At 39.1% G+C, this 24,881-nt stretch overlaps 1 protein-coding gene across 5 annotated transcripts in view; it reads right to left on the bottom strand.

Moving 5' to 3' along the window:
• Positions 1–21,375, bottom strand: part of LOC125399853 (cytochrome P450 3A11-like) — a 48,780-nt gene extending 27,405 nt beyond the window's left edge. For 3 of the 5 annotated variants that reach the window (XR_015000516.2, XR_015000517.2, XM_048433453.3), the window contains exons 1-7: positions 21,194–21,375; positions 19,619–19,712; positions 13,534–13,586; positions 9,137–9,236; positions 6,473–6,586; positions 6,296–6,384; positions 5,846–5,994 (exon numbers count right to left, since the gene is read on the bottom strand). Coding sequence is in view for 3 of the 5 variants with exons in the window: in XM_048433453.3 (XP_048289410.3) it covers positions 5,846–5,994; positions 6,296–6,384; positions 6,473–6,586; positions 9,137–9,236; positions 13,534–13,586; positions 19,619–19,712; positions 21,194–21,264 (670 nt within the window). In the remaining 2 variants the exon portion in view is untranslated. The remainder of the gene's footprint in view (positions 1–5,845; positions 5,995–6,295; positions 6,385–6,472; positions 6,587–9,136; positions 9,237–13,533; positions 13,587–19,618; positions 19,713–21,193) is intronic. The other 2 variants (XM_048433452.3, XM_048433454.3) reach the window with 2 other exon arrangements.
• Positions 21,376–24,881: the final 3,506 nt, after the last annotated feature.

Here is a 24,881-nt window from a genome sequence, read left to right as displayed (position 1 = left end):
AAAGGCAGAGAAGCTTACAGCCTTATAATTTTAAATCTCAAATTATCAAACATCACATTATAAAATAACATTTTAAATAATTAACTCCAGGGAAGGAGAGATGACTTATTGATAAAATACTTGCTGTGCAAGCACAAGACCTAAATTTGGTAACCAGAACTTCTTTAAAGCCAAGTTCAAAGAAAGATGACCCAAACTCTGAAAGAGAGAAAAATCACACAATCTCCCTCACTTCCAGTGTCTATCCTTTAATGAATAAATGTAAATATGTGAACAGGTATAAGTGGATATAGAATAATCCTCAAAAGAAGACCAGGAAAGAATAATATTAGATGTTGAAGAAAGGTGGAATGTAGACAAAAGGTCACATGATATGTGGATAGAAATGTAACTCACAGAGAAAGTATTAACACCCCAAATGAAACACCACTGCTAATTGTACCCAGAACACTCACAAAAAAATAGCAAAAGGACTGGAGAGATGACTCTACAGGTAACACAGATGCTCTACAAATAACTCAGGTTTGATTCCCAGAACTCAAATGGCTGCTCTCAACCGTGTGCAATTTCAGATACAGGGGATTCAATGCCCTTTTATGGCCTCAACAGGAACTTCATGCATGTGGTATATATTTATGCAAACAAAACACCATATACATAACATAAAAATATACAAATCTTTTTAAAATGTCAAAGTAATTCAACGATGTAAAAGACATCACCTAAAAGTAGACATTACCACACTTGCTTTTTTTTTTTAATTGAATTTGGACTGGGGCAAAGCTCATCAAAACCATAAGTTCAGCATAAAGAACATCTACTAAGGAGCAATGATCACAATCACTGAAGAGCCAAGTATTGGGTGGATCATGAAGAAACTGGGAACTCTCCTACATTTCTAGATGACATAAAAATTGCTGCTAACTGTGGAAAACATGTTCAGTAGTTTAATGTGACTCAGAAACAATGATTCTGGTGGTATACCCCAAAACATAAAAACCACAGAGCTACAATACTGAAAAAAGCCTGGTATTGGCTTAAAAAGAGACAGGAATACCAATGGAACCAAATAGAAGACCTGGATATTGATCCAGACATTTTTGAACAACTGATATTTGAGAAAGAAGCAAAAAATATCAAATGGAAAAAAGAAAACATATTTAACAAATGGTGCTGGCATAACTAGATATCAACATGTATAAGAATGAAAATAGACCCCTAATTAACACCATGCACAAAACTCAAGTCCAAATGATCAAAGACCTCAACATAAAGCCAGCCGCACTGAAGCCTATATGAGAGAAAGTGGGAAGTACACTTGAACGCATTGGCACAGGAGACCACTTCCTAAATATAACCTGAGCACAGACACTGAGAGAAACCATTAACAAATGGAAACTCTTGAAACTGAAAAGCTTCTGTAAAGCAAAGGATATGGCCAACAAGATAAAATGACAGCTTACAGAATGGGAAAAAATCTTAACTAACTCCACATAAGACAGAGGTCTGATCTCCAAAATATAAAAAGAACTCAAGAAATTGGTCATCAAAATAACAAATAATCCAATAAAAATGAAATATAGACCTAAACAGAGAACCCTCCACAGAGGATTCTAAAATGGCTGAAAGACACTGAAGGAAATATTCGACATAATTAGTAATCAGAGAAATGCAAATCAAAACAACTCTGAGATTCCATCTTACACCTGTAAGAATGGTCAAGATTAAAAACACTGATGACAACTTATGCTGGAGAGGTTGTGGGGTAAAGGAACACTTCTGCACTGCTGGTGGGAATGCAAGCTGGTACAACCCCTTTGGATGTCAGTGTGTCTATTTCTCAAAAATGTAGGAAACAACCTTCCTCAAGACCCAGCAAAACTACTTTGGGGTATATGTCAAAAGGATGCTTAAATGTACCACAAGGACATTTGTTCAACTATGTTCATAGCAGCTTCGTTTGTCATAGTTAGAACCTGGAAACAATCAAAATGTTTTTGACCGAAGAATGGAAAAAGAAAAATATGGTACATTCACACAATGGAGTACTACACAGCAGAAAAAAAAGACATCTTGAATTTTGCAGGCAAATGGATACTGCTAGAAAATAACATTTTGAGTGATGTAACACTGACCCAGAAATACAATTATCATAAGTACTCAATAATAGGTGTTTATTAAACATAAAGCAGGGAAAATCAGCCCACAAATCACAATCCCAGAGAACCTGGACAACAATGAGCACTCTAAGAGAGACATAAACAGATCTAATCTACATGGGTATGAAAAGACAAGATTTCCTGAGAAATTTGGAAGAATGAGGACCTTGGAAGAGGGTTGAATATGAGGGAGTAGGCAGGGAGGAAAGCAGAGAAAAATATAGAGCTCAATAAAATCAAAAAAGGGAAAAAACAAAAAAGAAACAAAAAAAGCATATTCACTTTTTTAGATAAATACAATTTACCAAAATTAAGTCAAGACCAGGTGAGCAGTTTAAACAGACCTATAAGTCACAAGGAAATAGAAGCTGTCATCAGAAACCTCCCTACCAAAAAGAGCCCAGGACCAGATGGTTTCAATGCAGAATTCTATCAGATCTTCCAAGTAGAATTAATATCCATACTCCTTAATGTGTTTCACAAATAGAAACAGAAGAGTCATTGCCTAACTCCTTTTATGAAGTTACAGTCACCCTGATACCCAAACCACACAAAGACTTAACCAAGAAAGAGAATTTCAGACCAATCTCACTCACAAACATTGATGCAAAAATGCTCAATAAAATATTCGCAAACAGAATCCAAGAACACATCCAAAAAATTATACATTATGATCAAGTAGGCTTCATCCCAGAGAGGCAGGGCTGGTTCAACATACGAAAATCTATCAACGTAATCCATCATATAAATATACGGAAGGAAAAAAACCAGATGATTATTTCATTAGATGCTGAAAAAGCATTTGACAAAATTGAACACCCCTTTATGATAAAGGTCTTGGAGAGATCAGGAATACAAGGTTCATTCCTAAATATGATAAAGGCAATATACAGCAATCTGATAGCTAATATTAAATTAAATGGAGAGAAACTCAAAGCCATTCCACTAAAATCTGGAACAAGACAAAGGCACAGGAGAGCACTTCCTAGGAAGAACTGTAGTAGCACAGACAATAAGAGCAACAATGAATAAGTGGGACCTCCTGAAACTGAGAAGCTTCTGTAAAGCATAGGACACTGTCATTAAGACCAAAAGGCAACCTATTGCTTGGGATAAGATCTTCACCAACCCCTCATCAGACAAAGATCTGATCTCCAAAATGTACAAAGAACTCAAGAAACTAGACACTAAAACTCTAATTGACCCAATTAAAAAATGGGTACTGAACTGAACAGAGAATTTTCAACAGATGAAATTCAAATGGCCAAAAGACACTTAAGATCATGCTCAACCTCCTTAGTGATCAAGGAAATGCAAATAAAGACAACTTTGAGAAACCGTGTTACACCTGTCAGAATGGTTAAACTCAAAAACACCAATGATAGCCTATGCTGGAGAGGATGTGGAGTGAGGGGAACACTCATCCAGTGTTGGTGGGAAGGCAAACTTGTGCAGTCACTGTGGAAATCAGTGTGGGGGTTTCTCGGGATACTGGGAGTCAACCTACCTCAGGACCCAGCAATTCCACTCTTGGGAATATACCCAAGAGATGCCCTATAATACTACAAAAACATTTGTTCAACTATGTTCATAGCTGCACTATTTGTAATAGCCAGTACCTGGAAACAACCTAGGTGCCCTTCAATAGAAGAATGGTTAAAGAAGGTGTGGAACATATACACATTAGAGTTTTACTCGGCGATAAAAAACAATGGCATCTTGAATTTTGCATGCAAATGAATGGAAATAGAAAATGCTTTACTGAGTGAGATATCCCAGATGCAAAAAGAGGAATATGGTATGTACTCACTCATAAATGGATTCTAGCCATAATTTAAGAACTTCGAGCCTATAATTCGTGATTCTAGAAAAGCTTAATAAGAAGGTGAACCTAAAGAAAATCATATAGTTATTCTCATGGATATTAGAAATAGACAAGATTTTCAGGCAAAACATGGGTGCACAGGGTTGGGGGGTGGGGGTGGATGTAAGTGGAGATGGGTAGAGACAGGGGAGAACGGGAGGATTGGGGAAAACTTGGGGGAATGGGATGGGTGGGATGGAGGAAGGGTGAATATGGGAGCAGGGAAGTAAATATCTTAATTAGGGGAGCCATTTTAGGGTTTGCTAGGGACTTATCTCTAGAGGGGTTTCCAGGTCCAAGGAGAGATCCCCAGATTGTTCCTTGGGCAGCAGAGGAGAGGGTGCCTGAACTGGTATTGTCCCATAGCCACACTGATGAACATTTTGCATATCACCATTGAACCTTCATCGGGCAATGGATGGAGATACAGAGACCCACCTTTGAGCACTGGACTTAGCTCCCAAGGTCCAAATGAGGAGCAGAAGGAGGGAGAACATGAAGGAAGTCAGGACACGAGGGGTGCGTCCACCCACTGAGCCATTGGGACTGATCTCATGGGAGCTCACCAAGGCCAGCTGGACTGGGAGTGTTGGAGCATGTGATCATAATGGACACTCTGAACGTGGCTGGCAATGAAGGCTGACTGAGAAGGCAAGGACAGTGGCTCTGGATTTTTATTCTATTACATGGACTGACCTTGTGGGAGCCTGGCTTGTTTGGATGCTCACCTTTATAGATCTGGATGGAGGGAGGAGGACCTTGGACTTCCCATGGGGCAGGGAACCCAGACTGCTCTTAGGACTAGAGAGGGAGGGACAGGTGCGGAGGGGGAGGTGGGGAGGAGGAGAGAAAAGGGAGGGGGGAGGAGGTGGAAATTATTAATAAATAAAAAAGAAAAAATATATTCAAACAGAAACTTGTAAGCAAATTGTCATAGCAGCAAATTTCATGGCAAACATGGAATACCAACATCACTTTCCATCACAACAGATATTAAATATTATTTATTAATAAACACAGGAGACAGTGACTCATGCTTAAATTTGTAGTGTGCAAAATGAGAGAGGCCAGTCACAGAAATGACAGTCTGTGATCACAGTGATGTTAAGTGCTGAGCCCTACATGGAGCATCTGTATCAACACTTCCTCCACTCCAGGCTCAAGGAACGTCACGAAAAAGGGTGTGAAAATAAAGTAAGGGCCAGAGAGGGGTGGTGTGAAATGCCATCTCAAAGCCATGGCATGGATGAATCTTGAACTGACTACTTGCATGAAATTGCGCAAATAATACATGTGAGTATCCTAGCAGGCAACACTGACTGGACTCACTGGGTGACCAAAAAAAATGGGAAATAAATTGGAAGAAAGATGTGTTTTGGTGTCTGTGGGAATAGAGAGGTGAAAATGAGGGGAGAATATAATGAAGATAGATTGTATATCTATGTTATATTGTCAAAGGAAAATAAATGAATTCTAAAACAAAGCCAGGAATGGTGGCACAACCCTCTAATCACAGCACTCAGGAGGCAGAGGCAGGGCATCCCTGTGCATTCAAGACCAGTCTAGTCTACACAACAACTTTCAGTCCAGCTACAGCAACATAGTGAGACCCTGTCTAAAAGAAAAATGAAGTTGTAAAACAAGAGTAATGGAATACATGTCTTTGAAAGCACTAAAAATATTGGATTGTGCCTTTAAGGGGGTGAATTCTATTCCAATAGAACTGTTAGCTGTAGAGAGTGTGGAAGAGAAAGGCAGAACTGACAATCATGGCCACACACAAGATCAGTGGGTCAAAAGACAGATGAAACATCATACATACGTATTGAAAAGAAAAACGGGTGAAAAAAATCTATTTTTAAGAAATCCTTGGCCTTTTCCACAAAAGGGTCCTTTGGATTGTTGAGGGAATCGACGTTCACACCAAATGCCACGCTTGTGATCACATCCATGCTGTAGGCCCCAAACACTCTGAGGAGAGAGAAAGACATGGGATTTAACACATGCAGCAAGAAGTATGAAATATTCACATTCTTGGTCAAGACAGGATGAACAACCTTACCTCAGTAGTGACCAAGCACCTTCTCCTCCTACCCACCCTCTACCCTTGTGAGCTGGGCACTCTCGTGTTTCTTTCTCAAATGTACATTTGTCATCTAGTGTTGAAAAAGGAACAAGAAGTAGCTGGACATGTGAGACACACAGAAGGATGACCCTTCTGTCCCCGCTGCCCTTCCTCTCCCTGAACTACAGTGGATGTACCACTACTCACTTTTTCATGTTGATAGGCTTGCCTTTCTCTGCCTCTCTTCTCAAGTATGTTACCAAAGTATCTCCATACTCTTCAATTATGGGGAACATCTAAGCACAAAACACAAGGCATGCATGGTTTGTTAGGTGTGGAGACTCAAGACACACACACATTTCAACTAACAGTCCATTTAGTCACCTCTTTGAGTTTTCCACTGCTGAAGGTGGGAGACAGCAAGGCTCGAATTCTCTTCCACTCCTCATCCTTAGCTAGGAAGATGGCATTACTCATCCTACCCAGTGGGCCCATATCCTGAGTCCAAAAAAAATACAAATATTTACTCTTTGTAAGAACAAAATTTTCCATGGTTGCAAAAGTGCTAAATGGATATTGCTGTATAACAACTAGTTACTGTTTGTTATGGATCAAGCCTTATGCTAGATGCAAAAATAGTCAGAATTTACTCACATCCTATAAGAAATCAGGTGATCACTGAGGTAACTTCCTGTTAATATTTCTAACCTTTATATTCCATGATCCTTCTAAACATAAATCTCTCTGTGGTTGGGAAATTGTTTCCAGAGGTGGGAGTAAAGATGGGAACAAGAATTTTAGTAGATTCTCCAGAGCTATGCAGATGGCAAATGGCTTGGTGATAGGATAGCAAGTTAACTCTGCATCAGACAAGTTCACCAGCACAGTATTTAAATGAGTTTTTTGATATGGCGTGTGTGTGTGTTTGTGTGTATGAGTGTGTGTGTGTGTGTCTGTGTCTATGTCTGTGTCTTTGTGTGTAGGTTAGAGTGCAGTGTGCATGCTCATTAGGAGACCAGAGGTCTGCCTTGTTTCTTTATAACTCTCTACTGTACTTTTTGAGTCAGAGTCTCTCAATGAATCTAGAACATTCTAGCTTGGCTAGAGTAGAAAGACAACAAGCCCTAGAGCCTAAATATTTCCAAACACAGTTCTGAAATGTATGTTCAGATTTTATTTGAGGCAAAGATCCAAACTTTCGTCTTTTACCCACTGAGCCATTCCCCTAGCCTGAGACACTTAAAGAATTTTATTTTTGTGTTTTCAAGGTGTATTTTAATATTTTATACATGTCTTTCTCTATGTGTGTGAACGAACGTATACACATGTGTGTGCAGTGTAGTCAGAGGCTGAAGAAGCAAGTTGAAGCTCCTACATCAGGAGTTACAAGTACTTCTGAGCCCCTTTATATGGATGTATTCAACCAAGTCCTCATCCTCTTTCAGAACTTTCAGCCATTAAGTCATCTCTCTAAACCCTGATTTGTTTAGTTTGTGGTTGTTTTTTTTTATTTAGAAATAATACTGTAGAAATTTCTTTTTGTAAGTCTTTATGAAGTGATAAAAGATTAAATATAATTCCACTTCCCTGGTGGAACTTCCACAATTATATTTATACAATGTGCAGTCTCCCAACTGTCCTTATATTAAAACACTCAGAACATTAGGAAGAAGTGAAAATGGCTTCCCTTGATGAAGGGCAGCTGAAAACTAGCCCTTCAGCCAACTTCACCAGATGATCAAAGGCTGAATGATGGTCTAAGAGATGGCTCAGTAGGTAGATGTGCTTGCTGCTAAGCCCAACAACCTGAGTTCAATCCCTAGGACCTAAGGCAATGAGAGAACCAATAGATTTCCCCAGACAGAACAGTGGATAGTCATGGTTTAAAAGAGAGAGAGAGAGAAAGAGACACACACAGAGAGAGAACATTGAGCTAAGTATCATATCTCACATTAAATTAACATAAATAAAGCTTTAGATTTGAGAGCTAATTTCAAAAGCATATAATTTGTACACAAGCAGATCCACACAGAAGGGCCAGGTGAATAATTGTCAGACTTGACCCTGACCACACCATCCAGTGAAAAGAGAAATGGATATACAAAGTGAAGAGAGAAAGGCAGGCTGTACATGGGAGCTAAGGGGCTACCAAGAGGAAATTACAGGTAAAGAAACAGCTCTCTTTTCTGAGTGTTTGTCATCACACAAACCTAGATCTGTGATAAACTGTACTGATATACAGAGACGTAAGAAAGAACCCATGAAACAGAAATATGAACACAATGTAGATGACAAGAGTGTCCATCTACAACTGGATCACAATAATTTAGTAAATTTACACTTCCTCATTAGTAAATTGACTACCTAGACCCTGCTTGCATATTATTAAGGAGGCCATTGTGAATATATATTTATTTCATTCATTCAGTTAAAGAAGTACCCAGGTCATGGTGTTGTACACCTTTATATCAGCACTCAGGAGACAGAAGAAGGCAGATCTCTGTGAGTTTGAGACCAGCCTTGTCTACAAAGTGAATTCCAGGATAGTCAAGTTTATATCAGAAACCCTGTCTTGAAAGAGACAAAAAAAGGTTCCACAAACCCAGTCTCATTAGACAGCGCTGGTACATGTCTTTAAATACAGTACTTGGAATGCAGAGGTAGGTAGAAGCAGGCAGAACACTGAGTTGGGGAAAACATTGATCATAGAATAGGTTTCAGGAAAGTTGGTGCTACACAGAGAAAAGCTGTCTCCAAAATCTCAATAAGTAAAATATAAAGGGGGTAGCTTGTGTGATGGCACAGTGGTTAAAGGTGCTTGCTGCACTTTTGGGGGAGCCAGGTTCAGTTCTCAGCACCTATGTCAGGCTGCTCACAAGTGCTTGAAACAGCAGATAAAAGGGATCAGCTCATATCTCATATACTCTTCTGGCCTCCACAGGAACCTACACACTTATGGCATTGAGCCATATAGACACACATACATACACATCAATAAACTCAGCAAAAAATGAATCTTTCATTCCTTTAATTAAAAAAGGAAATTACCCGTCGGTTTGTGAAGACAGAATAGCATTCCTTTACAAGAACTTTCTTGATCATGTTTGGGTCTGCAAAGATAAACAGGGGTGTTGGACCATCAAGCAACCTGTATGGAAAAAATAACTAATTAACCTATAGTGATATTTTATTTATGTTTTGTAGATAAGCTTGTCTGAAGACCAGAAGATAAAACTAATCTACTATAGGTGAGGCAGTGGTGTTACACACCTTTAATCTCAGGATGTGTGAGACAGAGGCAGATGGATCTCTGGTGAGTTCAAGGCCACACTGGGCTATACAAGATCAATGCAGAAACATATCCAGCTATGGGGTAATATGAGGGCCTGTTTGTTGGGGTTTCTGTCCTGCCCAGTCCAACAGACGGTAAGCCTCAAAGGAAATCATAAAGAGGTATACATAAATTATAAACTGATTGTCCCATTAGGTCAGGCTTCTTATTAACTCTTGTAACTTATATTAACCCATTATTCTTATCTACATTAGCCACATGGCTCAGTACTTTTTCAATGGGGTAGATCAGATCTTAATTCCTCAGTGTCGAAAAAGGACTGGGGAGGTAACTTCCCTTTTCCTAGAATTATCCTGTTCTCCTTGCCTCAGCTCTACTTCATGGCGGGTGGTCCTGCCTATACTTCCTGCCTGGCTACTGGTGAATTAGTGTTTATTTAAAACATAATTGATAGAATATAGAATTGCCTCATACCACAATGGTGGCTCACACCTTTAATTTCAGCCCTAGAGAAAAATATAAACTGGGATGAGACAAAAATTCCTTCTCTTTCAGTCTGAGAATTTCGTAGAGTTAAGAATTCTTTAGTGGCCTTGTTCCTTTGCTTTTCCTATCTTCAGATTAAGCCCAATATCTGTCTCTGGATTTTTATCATTCATGCCACATTTGTTATCCAATGTTTGGAATACAAAGTCAAACATAATAAAAATCCATTTGCCTGAGGATTTTTAGTCCTGTGGGATAATGCTCTGGTACAGTAAAAATTTGTTACTCATAGTGGTTTAATAAAATGCTGATTGACCAGTAGCAAATAGTCAGGAAGCAAAGCTGGGACAAACAGACTAGGAGAATTCTGGGAAGATGAAAGGCAGAGAATCAGTCACAAATCAGATGCAGAGGAAGCAAGATGAGAATGCTTTACAAAGAAAAGATACTAAGCAATGTGGCTAAATAAAGACAAGAATTAATAATAAGCCTAAGCTAATAGGTAAACAGTTCATAATTAATATTAGCCTCCATGTGTTTCTTTGGGACTGAACAGCTCCAGGATCAGGTGAGACAGAAACTTTCCTCTACATTAAACCAAGCCAGGTTCTGAGTGGTAGCCTCAAATCTAGACATTGATTCTCACTTTATATGACCCTCACTGGTTATAGCTATACACATTCTCAAAGGAGATCCCAGTCTAACATGAGGAGTCTGATCATTGATACAGTGGAAGCTTTGTAAAATAACAGGTATGTCATTCAAGACAAAATGAGTCACTTAAAAAAAATTTCTGAAAGACATCATAATTAGAAATCACAACTGAAATATTTAAGTCTACATGTGAATATATGACTGTTGCCTATACCATTTTCTATGATTTTACATATTTAAATATGGCAAGGGACTGGAGAGATGGAACCTCAATTAAGAGCACATATTGTTCTTGTAAAGGACCTGAGTTTGGCTGCTAGGACACATGTTGGTCATCTCACACCCACCTGTAACTCCAGCTCCAGGCTGATAATGCCTCTGGCCTTCATGATAATCAGCACTCATGTGCAGACACACACATGTGCACACACACATACACACACACACACACACACATATAAAATAAAAACAATAGAAATAGATGTTAAACAATAAAATATTCAACTAAAATTCATAATTAAATCCTTAAGATATAACATTAAAGCTAATATAACATATATTATGGTAGAAACTAATCCTTTACATTAAAACTTGAAATGAAAACAATCATTAAAAATAATAAAATATTTCCGTATCTGGGCTTGGTATACAGCTCAGTGGTAGAAAGATTGCCTAGAGTGAACCAGGCCCTGGTTTTGATACATTGAGCTTTTAAACAAATGAGATAACAGAATTTAAATGAGGCTCCTTTACCAACTTCTCAAAGACTTAGATAACAAAGAAGTGAGGGCAGAAAGACCATTAGAGCCAGGACGAGGAGAGGAGAGCTGCAATGCTGTCTTCCGTATTCTGGAATTCCCTGCAGATAGAACTACCTCTGCAACCCCTGTGGTTGTCAACATAACTACAGGAAGTTCAAGGTCTTGCACCTGTCTGAGGACTTGCACACAGCTAGCTCCTGTGGTGGGAAATGAAAATGGCCCAATCAACACCAGTACAATCCCTGGGATCTATAAGGCATAGTGAAAGAACTGAGTGCTACAAGTTGTCTTCTGATCTTTACATGTACTCCATGGGACATATGTACCTCTGTGATAAATGAAAAATTATAATAAAAAATCAAAAAGAAATAGTTGCTTTGGGAAGGCAAGAAGTCTATGTCACTGGTAGACCATTAGTAAATTCTTCACGGGCTTCTCAATAGCCTCTCAATCACTCATGTTTCTGTAAGTCTGTCCAGTTAAATTCATTGGTACACACACAAAACTAATAAAAATGTAAGAGAAATATTACATATAAAAACTATATTGGGTTCAGGTATGATACACACCCTTAATTCTAGCACTTGGAAAGCAGAAGGAGGTGGATCTCTGATTTCAAGACAAGCCTGGTCTACATAACGTGTGACAGAACAGTCAGGGCTGCATAAAGAGATTCACTTTTTAAAAAAGCAACAAATGAATAAACAAAAAAGATATTAGGCCAATAAAAAGTTTAAAAATTACTATCAAGTGTTGACAAGCAATAATATTGCAAGGAGATATTCACACCGGGCCATTGGACAGACAGGAAACCTAATATTGGCACTGAATGGCATGGTATTTATTGGGTGTGCATCTCCACAGATCTCTGTGTTACGGATGGATGAGAAGAGATGAAGAGGCAGAAAGAGCCAGAGGCTCCTCCCACTTGTTTCTGTCTGATAGCATACTGATGACACCTACTCCAAAGCTCTAACCAAACTCCAGCATCAGCAATAGGGAAGAGCTCCTGCTGCTGAATCAGCCACTTTACAGAACCATTAAGGTCATAGACCCAAGGATGAGCACTTTGTTTATTATATACATAGGATTTACAAAGTCAGTTCAATAAGACAGGACATAGTGATATACAATACTATCAAAATCCTGGCAGGCGGTAGTGATACACACACTTTTAATTCCAGAACTCAGGAGGCAGAGGCAGTTGGATCTCTGTGAGTTGGAGGCCACCCTGGCCTTATGGAGCTTGTTTCTGAATAGCCAGGGCTGATACACACAGAAACCCTGTCTTTGAAAAAACAAAATCTTGGAGAGGGCTGATAAGATGGTTCAGCAGGAAAAAAAAAGCACTTGTACCATGCTTGTTCACCTGAGTTCAATATGCTGGAAGCAGAAGACCAACTACCACAAATTTCCTCTGAACTACATGTGTACACCATGCTAAATGTCCCTGCCCTCAAGGAAAATAAAATATAACAAACAATAAGAAAAGATGTTTATTTGCAAGAGAATTTTTTAATGGTAAGCATAAAAATATAACAAGTGCTTAGCTATATACTGCCATACCTGCTGTCAAGGGACATGCTAAAGTCAACACTAAGTAAGTAGTAAGCACTTCTATGAGGAAATGAGTGAATGTGACAAAGAGAAGGTATCACACCCTTGTGTTACCAGGTTGGCCCCAAACTCATGATCTTCCTTTCTCTAACTCCTTCAGCAAGTCCTCCCAGCATGCTCCACCAATGCTGGTGATATCACACCTTTATCAGAACAGATTAGAGGGACATAAAACAGTGCATTTCATGTAATGAAAAGGAAATTTCAGAAGAGAAAAAAAAATAAGATGCTGACACTGGATAAAATACAAGGCTCTGCCAGGTGTTGTAGCCCATGTCTTTAATTCCAGCACTCAGAAGCAATGGCAGGTAGATATATGTTACTTTGAGGCCAATCTGGTCTACAAAATGACTTCCAGAACAGCCAGGACTGTTACAGAGAAACTCAGTCTCAATAAATAAATTAACACACACACACACACACACACAAAGTTCAGAGTCTCAAATCCTGTCCAAACTCCATAGAATATAATGTTCTCAAGATAATCAGACCTGTGAACCATGGCACTTATGACACACATTGTAACCTTTACAACAGAGAAGTCATTACTGTAATTCTCAGCTCGCATTGTCATTGAATAAGTAGAGTATATCCTCCTAAAAGAATGAACTCAGGTAACTATCTAGAATACTTACCCCCATATTTTCCCATACTTTTTATAACACTCAACATCGAATTTCCATATACCCTGAAAAGAAAAAGAGCATGAATTCCATTATTGTTCTGTATGTATCAACCTTTCTGTAACCAGGGAACCAAACCCTCAAATCCTATGAAACAAGATTTACCGTTTCTGAGAGAGAAAAGTTGTTCAGTTATATGTAGTGGCACCAGAAAAATGGCTCATCAGGAAAAAGCAGAATGATAGGGCAGGATACCTGACACCTTCTGTAGTCTATGTAAACACACTCATAGATATATACATGTGCACAGCACCAGAAACATACCACACACAAAATAATGATTTTGATTATGAATATAATAATAATAATAATAAATTGTTTTAAAGAATGTGATAGTTAAGTATAGAAAATTAAGGACGAAAACATGAGCAGACAACAGTACTGCCTTTGACACTCACTCTCTGGATGTGAACTTAGAAATGTCTGCTGAGGACTGATCATGGGTCAGGTTTGTCTCAAAAGATCCACCTAGACTTAAATGTTGCACATGACAGTCTCATCATTAATAATTTGATTAAACAATCCTTTTCACAGTGGTTTTGCCATTAATATCTTTCAATGAAAATACAAAGCACATTGTGTAGTCATGTGTGTAAGGTTACTGACAGCCACCATCCTGTCTCAGGTTTTCACACACTTGCTGCTCATACTCATGCACAGGCTGCTGTCTATAAAGGAAGAGAAAAAGATATAGGCCCATGTCAGTGATAGAGCACTTGTTGGCATGTCTAAAGCCCTGGATCCCATTCTCAGCACCACAAACCAAAACAGAATAGAAAACCTGTCATTGGGGCTGGATATGTGACTCTGCAGTTAAGAGCATTTGCTGATATTCCCAAGTGTCCAAGTTCTGTCCAGAGAACCCACAGAACTCACACCCAACACCTCACAATGATTTGTATCTCTGACACCAGTGAATCCTGCATCCTCTTTTGGCTGCTGTATGTACTGCACTTATGTGCATAAACCCACATGCAGATACTCATATATACAAATAGAGTCCTTCTAAAAGAAGCAATCACTTCCTAAAGGAAGATCCATAAAGAAACTATTATAATTCTCAAGACCCTCTCAACCAGCCGTAAAGAGTAAATGGTGAGGCTTCATATAGAAATAGCTTCAAGTTTCCATGATTGCAGAGAATCCAAGCACATGAAAATTTCCCCCAAAAAATGTGTATGTAGGTCTGTGTTATGCTGATGTTTCATAAATATTCAGCAAAGTAAAAATGTTGCTCATGATCTGGAAAATTTTAATCAATGCATCCAGGTAGATGTCCTAGAAGCTGGAAAAGCCCTCAATATTTATTTCAAATAAGTACAGAAGTGCCTTCCCAGAATCTTCATTAGGTAAGAAACAACTTCCTTTTGCTCACCAAGTTTGAGCATCATGTCCTGAATATCAAGAATAAATGGGCTGGAAATCTGTGCATTTCACCTAAGGCAAACTTAAGGCTCAATAAAGTGACATCAAGGCTGGTGAGATGGCTACAAATGAAAAAGCATTTGTTACCAACTCTGACAACCTGAGATTCATCCCTACGACTCATATGGTGGAAAAAGAAAACTGACCTCCATAAATTGTCCCTTGACCTACATACGCATGCTGTAATACATATACACTTATTCCCAAATTAATATATATTAGGGGAAGTTGACAATGGGAACTGTGAAGATGATCAGTGGGAGAAATATCATAAAAGTTAGAGATAGGATTCCCAGTCTCTGTGTAAATGCCAGGCAGGGGTTAAAGTCCTCCAGTATCCCCACTTGCAGGAGGCAGATTCAAAGGAGCCCAGGAGGAAGCCGGCCAGCTAAACTAATGATGTCAGAGAGAGCTGGGTTTCTAAGAGATCTTGCTTCAAAGTATAAAGTGAAGAACAATCAAGAAGATACCCAACACCAACCTCTGACCTCAATATGCACACACATATATCTATGCACATGCATCTACACACACCTGAGCACTATTTCATAGGCAAATGCAAACATATACACAATAAAAACATATACACAAACATTTGATAGTTTTAACTTAGCAATTAGTCTCCAAGGAACCATTGGACATTCTCTAGTATCATGATAACACACAGCATAAGGGCATAAAATCTGAGAGCTTGCTCCCAAGGAGAATTTAATAGAACAAAACCATTATTGACTACAGGAATCAATAGTCAACTGAGAGACTGAGTTAGAGTCAGAGACCACTGAGGGTCCAGAAGTGAATCTGAGACTTTCAAGGAAGTAGACTTAAGCCAGGACCCAGATGAGTCTGGGCATGAGTCTAGGACCTCCCAGGAACTAGGCCTGAGCCAGGATCTCTGCTAGTCTGGGCATGAGTGAACCTGGGACCTTTGAGGGAATAGGTAGAAAATAGAGATCTTATGGAGCTAGGTGTGAGTCTGGGTACTCTGAGGGAGTAGGCCTGAAAATTGGTCTATGACATCAAAGGTAATAGGCAGGAACCTGGAACGTCTGCAGGTCGAAGCATGAGTCTGGGATCGCTGAGGGAGTTAGCAGTTCCTCTGCAGATCTGGGAACACACATGCCTGGGACCTCTGAGGCAGTAGACAAGAGCCATAAACATTTCCAGGTCCTACTCCAAACCAGGGACTTCTGCAGGAGGAGTTGAGGACCAGGATTTATCAAAACATTGGAAAGCCAACTACCTAGGCCAAAGTAGGCCTGAGATAGTAAACTCCAAAGGGGCAGAGCAAAGCACAGAAGAGCTGAAACATCTCCAGGAACACAGAGTGACCAATGGGGTAACTAGAATTGTGACACTGACTCTACCACGGGGAACAACCATCTGAGCTTTGGATTCACTAACACCTAGAAGATTTTTCAACAAAATCTCAGACAAAACCAACCATACCTATTAGAGAAAAAGATGAATGGAAAAGGTAAGAACATATGCAACATTGAAAAGAACAACACAACAGCAGTAGAAATTGAAGACCCTGCAACAGGAAGACCTGAACAACCAAATATGTATGAAGCAGAAGAAAATGACCTAAAAAACGACTTCAAGAGAATGTCTGAAACTTTAATAAAGGAAATGAGACATTCTCTTAAAGAAATGGAGGGGAAAAAATGGAAGACATCAGCAAATCACTTAAAGAAAACCAAGAAAAAGAAATAAAACATATGAAAGAAATTATTCAGGACATGAATACTGAAATAAAGACAATAAAGAAATCACAAACCGAAGCAATTATAGAAACAAAAATCATGAGAAAACAATCAGGAACCACAAACACAAGCATGAACAGAGGAATACAAGAGATGAAAGAGAGAATCTCAAGTGCTGAAGATATAATACAGAAAATAGACTCATCAGGTAAAGAAAACATTAAATCTAACAAGAGCTTAACCCCAAATACCCAGGAAATATGGGACACCAGGAAAAGACCAAATCTGAAGATTTGGGTATAGAAGAAGGAGAAGAAGTTCAACTCCAAAGCACAGAAAATATATTTAACAAAATCATAGAAGAAAACACACCCTACCTAAGGAAAGATATGAAATTACAAAAAGCTAACAGAACACCAAATAGACTGGAACCAAATAAAACGTGCTCTCATCACATAATAATCAAAATACTAAGCATACAGAGTAAAGAAATAATATTAAGAGCTGTAAATGTAAAATGCTAAGTAACATATAAAGGTTGACCTATCAGAATTACAACTGACTTCTCATTGGAAAGAATGAAAGTCATGGTCAAGCATTATGTAGACATTAAGAGACCAGGGATGCCAGCCCAGACTACTATGCCCAGCAAAACTGTCAATCACCATAGAAGGACAAAACAAAATATTCAATGACAAACCAGATTTAACTAATACCTAATAACAAATCCAGTCCTATACAAAATGCTAGAAGGAAAATTCCATCCCAGGGAAGTTGGTTATACCAACAAAAACACAGACAATTGATGGTCTCATAGCAGCAAATCCCAAAGAAGGGAAAATGCACAAATTAACACCAACAATGAAAACTAAATAAACAGTAGGTAGCGATTACTGGTCATTAATAGCCCTTAATGTAAATGGTTTCAACTCACCTATAAAAAGGCACAGGTTAACAGACTGGATACAAAAACAGTATCCACCCTTCTTCTGCATAAAAGAAATACATCACAATTTCAAAGATACACATCATCTCGGAGTAAAGGGTTGGGAAAAAATATACAAATCAAATGGACATAAGAAATGAGTGGCTGTAGCTATCCTAATATTTAACAAAATAGACTTCAGGCTAAAATCAGTAAAAAGAGACAAAGAAGGTCACAGGAAAACGACATCAAGAGAAAATTTCAATATTGAACATCTATGCCCCAAATACGAGGGCACCCTTCATATATGAAAGAAATACTTCTAAAGCTTAAGTCATACATTAAACCCCACACACTAATAGTGAGAAACTTCAACACTCCTCTCTCACCACTGGACAGGTCAATCGGACAATAAAAAATGAACACAGAAATAAGAGAAATAACAAGTGTTATGACTCAAATGGATTTAACAGACATTTATAGAATATTCCATCCAAACAGAAAAGAATATACCTTCTTCTCAGAACCTCATGAAACCTTCTCAAACACAGACCACATACTCGGTAACAAAACAAGCCTCAACAAATGCAAAAAAAAAAATGGAATAACCCAATGTAAATTATTGGATCACCATGGTCTAAAAGTAGAAGTCAACAGCTGCTACATCCACGGCTGTCATGCCAGTGTAGCAGAAATGCTGCCTGGGTAGGCAGGTGTTGCCGAGGATTGGGATCTGTGCTTCTCGGAGCTGTGTGTTCCAGGCAGTCCCTTGGCAATCAGTTGTGGTGTAATGCCACCTGACTTGCCATTTGTACTGACTCGACTTCGCTGACCTTGGAGCCATAATGCGTGTCTTTTCCTTTGTCTATGTGTTCTTTATGATCCGTGCATATTGCTAACAGATCAGACTATTCCAGGCAGTTGCGGATACAAACAAGACTGCTGAGAACATTTTTGAATTCTGCCCCATCATTCATTAAAGCCTCAAAAGAAGTAGCCAGTTCTGGGAATTGGCAGGATCATCATTAGGATAATTCCTTGATGATGTGGAATAAAAGGAGTTAATTTTACTAGGAAAAACCTTAGAAGTCTTCTACAGAAAAACAGTAATAGACATTTACTGCAATTCAACAGGAGGCCTATGCAGCCTTCCTTATGGCCAGAAAACCTAGACTGATAACAACACCTGAGCATCAGGAAGGGAGGAGAGTTGAGATCAGGTCTTAGAAATTTCCTAGCAGAAAGTTTTCCCAGAAAGATAGTAGCCTTCTTCTTTCCCACCCAGGCGCACAACGTCACCTACTGATGCCTCAGACCAGCTGGCCACCTGGTGTAAGGTGATAAAGAAGACCTAACTCAAGAACAGTGGTCTCTCTAATAACAAGAAAAAAGGGCTGACTTAACGGAATATGAGGGAGCAAAAGTCCTTGTACCCATGCCAAAGCATCTTCAAAGATTCTCTTTGTAAAACTGTTTTGTGCTGATCTTTTCTATTTTATAGTCTGATGATGTATGCCTTTACCAAGTTCTTTGTTTGATTAAGATATAAAAACCTTACACTGAAAGAATAAACTTGCAGCAGTATGTCTCATTAAGAGTGACTATCCGTCAATTTCCTCACCGTATCCTGATTTCTACTGTGCCTTCGCCCTGATTCCCCACGGTCTGAGTGGCTCCCCTGAGCCGGTCCGTGGCAAACAGCAATACCAATTCCAGGAAACCCACAAACACATGGAAATTAAACAATGCTCTCTTGAATCATCAATGGGTCAAGTAAGAAATAAAGGGAGAAATAAAATACTTCCTAAAATTCAATGAAAATGATGACACAACATACCCAAATTTATGGGACACAATGAAAGCGGTGTTAAAAGGAAAGTTCATAGCACTAAATGCTTACATAAAGAAGGTGGAAAAATCCCATACTAGTGAATTAAAAGAACATTTGAAAACTTTAGAACAAAAAGGAATCAATACTCACCTTGTAGTAATTGAGCATGGTTCCTAAAAATGGCAGAGGTTTGGGCCCAGGAATTCCCTGTTTCTTAAAAATGTCATGGTTTTGGGTCCCCAATCTATAAGAGAAACAGAAAACCTTGTGATTACACATACAGAAGAGAGGAGATAAACATGACCAAAACATGAAACCAACCAACAACTTGGCTGACCCTCCATCTCTCAGAGAGGTTAAAGGAAAGGTGAGTGGCGCAGTGTGCATGGGAGCCCGTGGTTTGTACTTGTTTGTTTTGAGTTATTGTGGATCTAGATGTAACTTGAAGGTCAATCCAGGTCATGCCAAGTGTAAATCTTATCACCTCAGCAAGCTGACTCTATGTGGTGGTGTCCTGAGCAGAGCTGCATAATGTCAATATGAACTTGAAGAGTTTGTACCACTGGGGCTATACCTCAGTACTGGAGTGCTTGGCTAGCACATATAGGCACTCATTTGATGCTTATTTAGCCAAAAATAAAAATGTACAATGAACTCAGCTCAGCTTTCAGTTCATTTCTGTCCTCATAGCTGTCCACACAGTAAAGGCTCTTGTCTGCCAAGTTTTTTGTTATTCTGAGTTTGGCTAGCAAGACTCACATGATAGGAGAGAAATGACTCCCCCAAAGTTTTCTCCTGACTTACACACACACACACACACACACACACACACACACACACACACACACACACACACACACATGCAGGGTCCCTCTGTAGAGCCTGACGAAGAATTGACTTAGCAGGGAGTTGAGTCAAGCAGGAACTTGTTTATTTCCTTACAGCATGCAACTTATAGAGCAAAACCCCACTAATTCCAGGAGAATAGAAAGGGAATTAATCAATCACATCAGCAGTCACATCCTTATGAGCCATGGCTCCTATAGCCCCTAATGGAGATCACAAGGGCATAAGGCATTTTATGTCATCTTACCCCATATTTAACTACAATTACCCTCTTTGTAAATAAGTCAGGTCTCCTCCCAGCTTGCGCCCCTTCAACACCATCTTGGCTGGGAATATTTTTCATGGGCTCTCTAACATCACTGTTTTTTAATAGCTCTTACACTTTTGATGTAGATGTCACGCTCTTGGCGCAGCTGCCACATTTTTGGTGTAACCGTGTCTTTTTCTGTCACTGTTTTTGGTGCTAACTTGGCCTATCTGGCCTTCTACATGCCCGATTCACCCCCCACACACACACACACACACACTGTCTCATGTGCTGGCGCTAGCCCCAATAAATAAGAACATATTAATTCATAGTGTTTTTACAAGAGTTAACTTCAACTTCTGCTATCACTTTTTAAAATTGCATCCTAGTGCTTGTGGAAGACATAAGATCCTCCAAAACTGTAGTTTCAGATGATTGTAAGCCACATGTGGATGGCAGGATTCAAACATGTGTCCTCCAAAAGAGCAATCAGTACTCTTAACCACTGAGCCATCTCTTCTAGCTCCACTTCCTATGTCACTTTTGACCTTCCAGTCAATACCAGAATGCAGGTCTGAATATAACCCCAATCCCAAGGACACACTGGGAGAGGGATGTTGGTGGTTGCTCACCGGTATAGGAAAATAAAGCTGGTTACCAGGAGGACCCAGATTTCCAGTGAGAGAGCTGAAGTCAGGTCCATCACTGCTTGTCTGTCAGCAATGTTCCCCTCTGTGTTCTCCCTCCAGCAGTGCGTGCTGTCCTTTGCAGAGCTTCCCTTCTGCTCTGTTTTGCTAAAGAGTTCCCAGCCTGTGATATTTATACCCTTGTAGGATGGGTAGAGTCAGGGCTCCAGCCAGTAGATGGCTAACATCTGCATCATCTGGACTTTGATATTCTCTTAGCCTTGACAAACCATAAAGTTCATGTAGAGCATATTTTGATGTTCTGTGATTTAATATTTAGGGAAGAATTAGTAAACAATGTTGTAATTTCAGGAAGACCAAAGGTTCTTCATTTTATCAAAATTTCAAGCAAATTTATTGACATGAAATGCCCTTTCACCAAGGCTGACTCCATTCAAAAATACATGAAATAAAGCTGACATTTTGCAATCTGTGTGCAGATATTCACATGTCTTTGTCTTAACTTGAAAAATATTTTGTCATGTGTGTGTGCACATGTGTCTGTGTGTTTGTGTAAGTTATTAGGCCATAAAATTTATTAATTAAAAATAAGTGCAGAATGGTACTCTTGGTTGGGAATGTTTCTCAATTGAGAAAGTTCTTACCTAGTACTCACAAAGCCCTAAACTGGATCATCAACACCACAGAACAGGGCCTTGCACTTCGGAGGTAGAGACAGGAAGATCAGAAGTTCAAAACAAAGTTGTCTTCATAGCAAGTTTAAGATAGCTAGCGTGGGCTACAATATGACACCCTGTATTTTAAAAAATATACACAACTCTTCAATAAAGTAATCAGTAAATAGAGACAGAATTCATGGTCATGGTACTATTTTGAATTTTTTTATTAAATGTACTTTGTGAGTGTGTCTGGCATTTGAATACAAAGTATCATATACACTATATATTTATTTTTATACTTGTATATTTTAATACACAGTATTGTATCTACATGTTCTCTATATTATTTCATTTTATGGACATAAACAACACAAATGTTTCTGGTGATGTAAATCGGTGATAGAGCAGATGAGCAGCATTCATGATGTCCTAGATTCAATCCCTTTTAGTGGAGGATAAACCTCAAATCCAGCAAGTTGTGGCTGCATTGGTTATTTTTTGGATGGGTGAGATGACTCAGCTGGTAAAGGTGTTTGCTTCCAAAACTTGATGTCTTGAGTTTGACCTTGGGGTCCACATGGAAGGAGAGAACCAACTCTTGAAGGATGTCTTCTAACCTCCAAACCACGGGTGCCATAGCACAGTCAGATACACTCACAAAGTACATTTAATAAAAAAAAATTCAAAATAGTACCATGACCATGTATCCTATTATTTCCCCTATAGGAGGAAAACATGAATATGTGTTAGAGCATGTACCTGTACTACACAATGAGCAGGTAGTGTCTGTTGGCATAAATTCCAAGCACTCTGGCCATGTCCTGTTGTGAGCAGGGCAGGTAAATGCTAAGAGTCTAAGGCCAGACATCCTGGTGAATATGTTCTTTTCATACATTCAAATAAAAGAGGCTGAATGGAAGGAACATATGAGTGACCCTCTTTCCCCTCTTCTCTAGAGAGTGAGACTCTAAAAGAAATAACAGCATATCAGTCAGCATGCTGACAGGCAGCCATAATTGGCCTCAGTGAGTTTTCAACTATATTTGGACGTTTTGTCTCTGTCTCACCCTGTCCCACTGGACTGGTTTCTCTCCTGCCCACTAGTCCCCACAATCACTGATCTAGTAATCAATCATTCAGAATCTATTATTAATATAATTGCTTTGCCAGTGGCTTAGACTACTAGGGACTAGCTCTGACTTGTAAACTAACCCATTTCTAAGAGTCTGTATATCAATATACGGCCATGGTATTAACTTAGGTAGTCTGGCATTATGCTCTATGGGCAACTTGCTGGCATCTCTATCCACAGATTCTTCTTCTATCAGTATCTTTGCTTGGATTTCCTGCCTAGTTATGTTTCATCCTGCCACAGGCCAAAGCAATTTCTTTACTAAACAACTGAAGGAATATATATTCACACTATATAGAAGGACATCTTACATTAATTAAAAGCAACAGTAAAAATGAAAAAAGACGAAGGGAGAGATTTATTAAAAAACCTAGGAGGGAGGAGAAAGTAGGAGTTGGATGTGTACAATCAAGATACACAACATGCATGTATGAGATTCTCAAAAAATAAAAATAAAAGATATCCTATGATAAAAATTAACTGTTGGATATGGTGATATGACTAAGTAGTTCATAGTGCTTTCTGCTTTCCAGAAGTCCTGAGCTTGATTTGCATCCACACTGAGGAGCTTGTAACTGTCTGTAACTCTATCTTCAGGGGGGAGGGGAACAATACTGTCTTTTGGCCTCCAAAGGCACCAAGGTACAAGTGGCACATACATACCCCCCCCCCCCCCACACACACACACAGAGAGAGAGAGAGAGAGAGAGAGAGAGAGAGAGAGAGAATGAGAGACAGACAGACAAAAACAAACAGAGGCACAGAGACAGAGAAATTTTATTTTGAAAAAACTATTCAACTACAAATTGTAATAGGTACAATCCTAAGTGAATCACCCAAGTCTTCAAGTTCAAGAAGTATTCATGAGTATAGGATGAAGCACTAAGAAAGCACATGAGTATAGGATGAAGCACTAAGAAAGAAGAAGGACTTTAGAGATTTGCCTACCATTGTGGTTTTGAAGTCTAAAACTTACATTGTTTTCTCAGCTGGAGTAAAGACTTTGAAGGACCGTACAGCCACAGGTATATGAGTGCATGTGCACCCTATACCAACCCAGCTGACATCAGACAATGATAGTTAATGTCTACTGTGCTTTGGTCACTTTAGCCAATATCATCTACTCCTCAATACTGTAGAGACAGCTCTATCACAAGTGAAGAAACCAAATTCCAAATGATAATTGATTCATCCAAGTTACATAATAAATCCCTAACATAACATAATCAGGATCCAGAAATCATGTAGCTCTAAAACTCAAGGTCTCCATCATTTTTATTTTTATTTGCAATTAAAATAAAATTGCATTATCCCACTTCCTCTCCTACCTCCAATTTCTCTCATGTCTCCACCCAATCTCAGTATCATGGCCTCTTTTAAAATTATTATTGTTAAACATATATAAGCAAAAATATATAAATAAAACCTCTGAGTTCATTTAACGTGGTTTGTCTGTATGTTTTCAGGGCTGATCACTTGGCAATCTTGTCTACTTCCACTTGGTACTAGACAATCAATCAAGGAACTCATCCCTAGGAAGACTAATTCTCTGTCTCTCTCTCAGCAGTTATTTATTGGTGATAGCTATTCATCTAGGGGTGAGGTCTTGTGAGATTTTTCCCATCCATATTAGAGTGTCTATTGTTGATGCCACCCTTCAGACCTTGTTTAGGTAACCACATTGTTGCAATTTCATGAATGTGACTCCCTGCCATTTCTAGGAGACACCATCTCACAGCAGATTTCCTGGTCCTCTGACTCTTACAATATTACTGTCCTCTCTTACACTATGTCCTTGAGACCTAGGTGTGGGGGTTGTACTGTAGATGTCAGGGTCTTCAGTTTTCACAGGCTCAGCTTTGCCCAATGCTGTATATGACTA

Source organism: Myodes glareolus, chromosome 2, assembly GCF_982192425.1.
Source record: "Myodes glareolus chromosome 2, mMyoGla1.1, whole genome shotgun sequence".
Classification (NCBI taxonomy): Eukaryota; Metazoa; Chordata; class Mammalia; order Rodentia; family Cricetidae; genus Myodes; species Myodes glareolus.
The sequence above is the reverse complement of the archived record's forward strand: the minus strand, read 5'-3'. Positions and strand labels throughout refer to the sequence as shown.